The sequence below is a fragment of the Pleurodeles waltl genome, unplaced genomic scaffold, assembly GCF_031143425.1.
Source record: "Pleurodeles waltl isolate 20211129_DDA unplaced genomic scaffold, aPleWal1.hap1.20221129 scaffold_68, whole genome shotgun sequence".
Lineage (NCBI taxonomy): Eukaryota > Metazoa > Chordata > Amphibia > Caudata > Salamandridae > Pleurodeles > Pleurodeles waltl.
Window position 1 is genome coordinate 2,160,963 of NW_027150389.1, and position 8,298 is coordinate 2,169,260.

Sequence of the window (8,298 nt, forward strand, 5' to 3'; positions counted from 1 at the left end):
CCCTTATAATTCCCTAGTATATGGTACTGAGGTACCCAGGGTATTGGGGTTCCAGGAGATCCCTATGGGCTGCAGCATTTCTTTTGCCACCCATAGAAAGCTCTGATAATTCTTACACAGGCCTGCCACTGCAGCCTGAGTGAAATAACGTCCACGTTATTTCACAGCCATTTTACACTGCACTTAAGTAACTTATAAGTCACTTATATGTCTAACCTTTACCTGGTAAAGGTTAGGTGCAAAGTTACTTAGTGTGAGGGCACCCTGGCACTAGCCAAGGTGCCCCCACATTGTTCAGGGCCAATTCCCCGGACTTTGTGAGTGCGGGGACACCATTACACGCGTGTACTACATATAGGTCACTACATATATATAGCTTCACAATGGTAACTCCGAATATGGCCATGTAACATGTCTAAGATCATGGAATTGCCAACTCTATGCCATCCTGGCATTGTTGGCACAATTCCATGATCCCAGTGGTCTGTAGCACAGACCCTGGTACTGCCAAACTGCCTTTCCTGGGGTTTCACTGCAGCTGCTGCTGCTGCCAACCCCTCAGACAGGTTTCTGCCCCCCTGGGGTCAAGCCAGGCTTGTCCCAGGATGGCAGAACAAAGGACTTCCTCTGAGAGAGGGTGTTACACCCTCTCCCTTTGGAAAATGGTGTGAAGGCAGGGGAGGGGTAGCCTGCCCCAGCCTCTGGAAATGCTTTCTTGGGCACAGATGTGCCCAATTCTGCATAAACCAGTCTACACCGTTTCAGGGGACCCCTTAGCCCTGCTCTGGCGTGAAACTGGACAAAAGAAAGGGGAGTGACCACTCCCCTGACCTGCACCTCCCCTGGGAGGTGTCCAGAGCTCCTCCAGTGTGCTCCAGACCTCTGCCATCTTGGAAACAGAGGTGCTGCTGGCACACTGGACTGCTCTGAGTGGCCAGTGCCACCAGGTGACGTCAGAGACTCCTTCTGATAGGCTCCTTCAGGTGTTAGTAGCCTATCCTCTCTCCTAGGTAGCCAAACCCTCTTTTCTGGTTATTTAGGGTCTCTGTCTATAGGGAAACTTTAGATAACGAATGCAAGAGCTCATCAGAGTTCCTCTGCATCTCTCTCTTCACCTTCTGCCAAGGAATCGACTGCTGACCGCGCTGGAAGCCTGCAAAACTGCAACAAAGTAGCTAAGACGACTACTGCAACTCTGTAACGCTGATCCTGCCGCCTTCTCGACTGTTTTCCTGGTGGTGCATGCTGTGGGGGTAGTCTGCCTCATCTCTGCACTAGAATGTCTGAAGAAATCTCCCGTGGGTCGACGGAATCTTCCCCCTGCAACCGCAGGCACCAAAAAGCTGCATTACCGGTCCCTTGGCTCTCCTCTCAGCACGACGAGCGAGGTCCCTCGAATCCAGCAACTCTGTCCAAGTGCCCACCACAGTCCAGTGACTCTTCAGTCCAAGTTTGGTGGAGGTAAGTCCTTGCCTCACCTCGCTAGACTGCATTGCTGGGAACCGCGACTTTTGCAGCTACTCCGGCCCCTGTGCACTTCCGGTGGAAATCCTTTGTGCACAGCCAAGCCTGGGTCCACGGCACTCTAACCTGCATTGCACGACTTTCTAAGTTTGTCTCCGGCGACGTGGGACTCCTTTGTTAACTTCGGGTGAGCACCATTTCATGCATCCTCGTAGTGCCTGTTTCTGGCACTTCTCTGGGTGCTACCTACTGCTGAGAGGGCTCCTTGTCTTACTTGATGTCCCCTCTACCTCCTGGTCCAATTTACGAACTCCTGATCCCTCCTGGGCCACAGCAGCGTCCAAAAACGCTAACTGCATGATTTGCAGCTAGCAAGGCTTGTTGGCATTCTTTTGGCGGGAAAACACTTCTGCACGACTCTTCACGGCAAGTGGGATCCGTCCACCAAAGGGGAAGTCTCTAGCCCTTTTCGTTCCTGCAGAAACCTCAGCTTCTTCTGTCCAGTAGAAGCTTCTTTGCACCCACAGATGGCATTTCCTGGGCATATGCCCATCTCCGACTTGCTTTTGACTTTTGGACTTGGTCCCCTTGTTCCACAGGTACCATAGATTGGAAATCCATCGTTGTGGCACTGTTGGTTTGTGTCTTTCCTGTATTATTCCTCTATCACAACTTCTTTGTCTTCTGGGGAACTTTAGTGCACTTTGCACTCACTTTTCAGGGTCTTGGGGAGGGCTAATTTTCCAACTCTCACTATTTTCTAATAGTCCCAGCAACCCTCTACAAGGTCACATAGGTTTGGGGTCCATTCGTGGTTCGCATTCCACTTTTGGAGTATATGGTTTGTGTTGCCCCTATCCCTATGTGTCCCCATTGCATCCTATTGTAACTATACATTGTTTGCACTGTTTTCTAAGACTATACTGCATATTTTTGGTATTGTGTACATATATCTTGTGTATATTTCCTATCCTCTCACTGAGGGTACACTCTAAGATACTTTGGCATATTGTCATAAAAATAAAGTACCTTTATTTTTAGTATAACTGTGTATTGTGTTTTCTTATGATATTGTGCAAGTGACACTTGTGGTACTGTAGTAGCTTCACACGTCTCCTAGTTCAGCCTAAGCTGCTCTGCTAAGCTACCATTATCTATCAGCCTAAGCTGCTAGACACCCTATACACTAATAAGGGATAACTGGGCCTGGTGCAAGGTGCAAGTACCCCTTGGTACTCACTACAAGCCAGTCCAGCCTCCTACACCTGGTAACAACGGAACCCGACGCCCAGAAGAAGTACTGCACCCCCAGCCCCCATGCCCCGAGAGAAACCAACTACTGGTGCAGGATCAAATCAAATCAAATCATTAACATTTATAAAGCGCGCTACTCACCCGTGCGGGTCTCAAGGCATTAGGGGAAAAAGGGGGGGGTTACTGCTGCTCGAAAAGCCAGGTTTTTAGGAGTCTCTGGAATGCGGAGTGGTCCTGGGTGGTCCTGAGGCTGGTGGGGAGGGAGTTCCAGGTCTTGGCTGCCAGGAAGGAGAAAGACCTCCCACCCGCCGTGGAGCGGCGGATGCGAGGGACGGCAGCGAGCGCAAGGCCAGAGGAACGAAGGAGGCGGGTGGGGACGTAGAAGCTGAGGCGTCGGTTGAGGTATTCCGGTCCCTTGTTGTGGAGGGCTTTGTGTGCGTGGGTGAGAAGTCGAAAGGGGATGCTTTTGCTGACTGGGAGCCAATGCAGGTGTCTCAGGTGTGCGGAGATGTGGTTGTTGCGGGGTACGTCGAGGATGAGGCGGGCCGAGGCGTTTTGAATACGTTGCAGGCGTTTTTGAAGTTTAGCGGTGGTCCCAGCATAGAGGGTGTTGCCGTAGTCCAGGCGGCTCGTGACGAGGGCGTGGGTCACGGTTTTTCTAATGTCGGCGGGGATCCAGCGGAAGATCTTGCGGAGCATGCGGAGGGTGAGGAAGCAGGCGGAGGACACGGCGTTGACCTGCTTGGTCATGGTGAGAAGAGGGTCAAAGAAGAAGCCGAGGTTGCGGGCGTGGTCTGCGGGGGTCGGTGCGGTGCCGAGGGCCGTGGGCCACCAGGAGTCGTCCCAAGCGGATGGGGTGTTGCTGAGGATGAGGACTTCCGTTTTGTCAGAGTTCAGCTTTAGGCGGCTGAGCCTCATCCAATCTGCGAAGTCCTTCATACCTTCTTGTAGGTTGGTCTTGGCGCTGGCGGGGTCCTTGGTGAGGGAGAGTATAAGTTGGGTGTCGTCGGCGTTGGAGGTGATGATGATGTCGTGCTTGCGTACGAAGTCGGCGAGGGTGCTCATGTAGACATTGAAGAGTGTCGGGCTGAGCGATGAGCCTTGAAGTACGCCGCAGATGATCTCAGTGGGGTCTGAGCGAAACGGTGAGCGAAACGGTGACCAGCAGGTGGCCCTCTTCCTTGCTCAGTCGGTGGCTGGCCCAAGAAGCCACCCTGAGCCCTCACTGCATCGCCAGAGTGACCCCCGGGTCTCTCCATTGATTACTATCTGAATCCCGACACCTACTTCACACACTGCACCCGGCCGCCCCTGTGCCACTGACGGTGTATTTTGTGTGCCTGTTTTTGACCCCCCCATTGATCTACAAAACCCCCCTGGTCTGCTCCTCGAGGACGCAGGTACTTACCTGCTAGCAGACTCCAACGGGGCACCCCTATTCTCCACAGGCGCCTATGCTATTTGGGCCCTACTATGACCTCTGCACCTGACCGGCCCAGTGTTGCTGGTGCTGGGTATTTAGGGTTAACTTGAACCCCCAACGGTGGGTTGCCTATGCCCCGGAGACTGAACTTGTAAGGGCTTTACTTACCTGAAAAACTAACCAATTACTTACCTCCTCCAGAAACTGTTTATTTTTGCACTGTGTCCACTTTTAAAATAGCTTATTGAAATTTTTGCCAAAACTGTGAATATTACTGTTTTAATTCAAAGTTCCATATTTACCTATGCAAGTGCCTTACAATTTATGTACTTAGCTGAATTTTGAATCTTGCAGTTCTAAAATAACTTTAAAAAATAATATTTTTCTATATAAAAACCTATCGGCCTGGAGATAAGTCTTCGAGTGTGTGTTCTCATTTATTGCCTGTGTGTGTAGAACAAATGCTTAACACTACCCTCTGATAAGCCTACTTCTCAACCACACTACCACAAAATAGAGCATTAGTATTATGTAATTTGGCTCTATCAACCTCTAAGGGTAAGGGGAACCCTTGGACTCTGTGCACACTATCTCTCACTTTGAGATAGTATATACAGAGCCAACTTCTTACATCCAGGTTTGGAAATCCTCGACTCCCCACTCTTTTTCATCTTAGCAGAATGCTCTTCAACACTTGCCTCAGTGGAAAGTACCTCCTTATGTAGAGAAGAAAAATGGTGTCTCTGTTGGATTCCAGTTACTGAGCTATGGGATGCCTTGCAACTTGAATACAAAGTGATGATTTCTAATGATGATCTCCCACCCTGAAGGGGTAGATACCTGATGGGAGACACTGAGAGATGCAGTTGCACCCCCCTTCTTCTCCCTGCTGCACATGCTGCAAGTGGAACTGGTTTCTAACTCTTCACCCCCCACTGATGAGCCACTGTAACATGGAACAATATCATGCTCCAGCCTCCTTCCTGTGAACCTTATCCCAGTCATCTCCATCACACTGCTTCTCGTCATATATCGTTATTTCACACTAATCATTATCCCCCACCTCCTGCGGAGCTGTCACTGTTTTTTGCTTTACAGTTGTTGTCAGATCTACAGTGCCGTCTCTATCAGGAAATGATGACCTGTTCATACAAAGATACTTGATTGTAAAAGTATCTGCCACGATTTCTCAGTACTATCTAAATATCAATAAACATGGTTTTGAAAAGAAAGGAATGGATGTTCAGGCAGTTTGCTGATCAAGGTTAATGTTTTTTCTAAATTGAGGACCCAGATTTAACTCTGTCTAAAAGTAGTTCCTCAATGATTCAATTCAGTCCTCCCTCATGCAGATATTGTGTCTGATCCCTTAGTAGAAATGCTATCTCAGTACCCAGTGCAATTCTGGTCAGAGTATAAAGAGCCAGATGTATCATGCGTGTTTGCAGTCACAAGTGGCCCGATCAGGCCATTTGCGACCTCATAAATACATTTTGGTATGGATGAATTCCAATTTAGTAACTTGTTACCGAATTGCAAATTGGAATTGCAACTACATACCGATTCAATATAAGAAAGGGGGGTGTCAAGGGCATCCCTTCCTAATACCGTATCGCAGTGGTATGCAGGAATGTTTTGTGACCGAAATGCGGTTGCAAAACATTCGTATTTTACCACCTACTTAAATTATGTGGTAACCCATTTGTAAACGGGACCCCTTCCCTTTGTGAATGCATGCAAAAACATTTTTTAAGAGTAGGCAGTGGTCCCACAGACAACAAGGTTGCCTTATTTAAAAGCAATCACAGACATGGTGGTCAGCTGAGCCCAGTAATTTTAACATTTCCAAGTAAGTCGCAAATTGCGACCAACCTCATGAATATTAATGAGGTAGGTCGCTCTGAGACCCATTAGAAAATGCAAAATTAAACTCCATGAGTTTCATACATTAGAATACTGATTACCTAATTGTGATTCAGAGGAATTCACAACTCAGTAATCACAATTTATTAAAATGATACATCTGGCCCAAGGTTCCTATTTCCATCTAAAAATCACGCTGGGGAAGTTGCAGCAACCAAAGAATCCAGAACATCCTCCGATTGACCTTGAACATTGAGATCTGAGGTTCATCATTCCCTTTGATAAGCATTGTCACCGGGTCTGAGAGACCATAAGTGATTCCCTATTTCTTGAGGCGTGATCTACGGTCCAAGAACTTCTTCTGTTTGGGACTGGTGTCAACAGGGCAATCTGTGAAGATGGATTTAGTTACTACTCTTTGTCTGGAGGATAGTTTTCATGTGTTGATGCTGCAGTAGACAGGCAGTTACGGGATGTGGTCTGCTCGAGGCCTTTTATAGTTGTCTGGTGGATCCATGGCACGCTCTGGAACTCCACTAGGATTTTGAATCGCATGTTTTTGCACATTGAGGAACAAATCTGTCAGGAAGTTTAACAAGTCATCTTTTTCTGTGGTTTCCATCACACCATATATCCTGATGTTACTGTAGAGTGAGCCGTCTTCCATATCATTAATCATGCATTTTTTCTAAACTAGACATCCTGTCCCCTTTCTAGCACTTTATGAATTTAATCACTGACTGCCTTTATAGGTTACTCAATCGGGTCCATCTCTTTCTTTTACATTCCAGCCTATATCATTGAACTGAACACATCAATGTCCAAAACCCTGGATTTGACCTCATTTACCATTTATGATAGCAATAACTATGACAATGGAAGGTATTTCTTTCATGATGCATTTCATGATGAATTCTCGTGTAAATGTAAGCATCTATCATGATCTTTTTCTAGTTACCTGTTTTTGCCTAGAAGTGCCTCTGGACCTAGAAGTGATGTGCTGGTCATTGCACATACATACGTTGCAGGTGGAAAAGGTTCCAGGGCTGTGACATGTAATCGATTATTTTGTTTGCTTTTTATTGTAGATATAGAAAACTGTATGCAGTGCCCTGAGGACCAGTGGCCGAATGCCAAGAAGGATGGATGCAACAAAAGGGTCATTATTTTCCTCTCATATAGTGATACACTTGGCATAATGTTGTTCACTGTGGCCATTATCTTCTCTGCTGTCACTGTTGGAGTGCTGGGAATCTTTCTCAGACACCGGGACACCCCAATAGTGAAAGCTAATAACCGTGATCTCAGCTACACACTCCTCACTGCCCTAATTTTGGCTTTTCTATGCTCCCTCTTATTTATTGGACGCCCTGCGACATGGACCTGTCTGATCCAACAAGCTGCATTTGGGATTATTTTTACTGTTGCTGTGTCTTGTGTTTTAGCAAAAACCATCACTGTTGTCATTGCCTTTAATGCCACAAGGCATGGGAGCAGATTAAGTAGGTGGCTGGGATCCCGCGTGTCCGGCTCTATTGTCCTGTTCTGCACACTAGGAGAAGTGACAATCTGTCTCTCTTGGCTGCTCACAGCTCCACCTCACCCTGGCACTGATACACGATCTGAGACTGGGAAGATGATCCTGCAGTGTGACCAGGGCTCCGTCACTGCCTTCTACAGTGTGATTGGTTACATGGGACTGTTGGCCTCGGCCAGCTTCATTGTGGCCTTCTTAGCCAGGAACCTCCCGGATAAATTCAATGAGGCCAAGCTCATCACATTCAGCATGCTGGTGTTCTGCAGTGTCTGGGTCTCTTTCTTTCCAGCCTATATCAGCACTAAAGGCAAGTACATGGTGGCCGTGGAGATCTTTGCCATCTTGGCTTCTAGTGCTGGACTGTTGGGCTGTATATTCATCCCCAAATGTTACACCATTCTGTTCAGGCAGGATATCAACACTAGAGAACACCTAACTTTACATACTCATTAGTAGTTTCATGTTGGAGCTAAACTTGACCGAATTAAATATTAAACATTAAAATGCTGTATTTCTGGAGGGTTTTAAAGCAATGTATCATGCGTTTGCACAAACATTTGACTGCTTGCAGTAAAGCATTAGTACCTCCAGTAATAGAAGCTAGTTTTTAAGGACAGCAGCTGTGGATGATTTTGGGTCCTTTCTGTACTTGCAAGCTTCAATGGTTTTATTTGTTTTAATATCCTTTTGGTATCTGACTTTAGTTTGATTTTCACAAGTGAACATCTGCACCATCCCGAAGGAGGGGAATTGTTAA

The 8,298-nt window shown here is 47.2% G+C and overlaps 1 protein-coding gene across 1 annotated transcript in view; it reads left to right on the plus strand.

Annotated features, from left to right (window-relative positions):
- Positions 1–7,994, plus strand: part of LOC138279155 (vomeronasal type-2 receptor 26-like) — a 307,217-nt gene extending 299,223 nt beyond the window's left edge. Inside the window, exon 6 of the mRNA XM_069219377.1 lies at positions 7,093–7,994. Within this exon, the coding sequence (XP_069075478.1) occupies positions 7,093–7,994 (902 nt within the window). The remainder of the gene's footprint in view (positions 1–7,092) is intronic.
- The last annotated feature ends 304 nt before the right edge of the window (positions 7,995–8,298 follow it).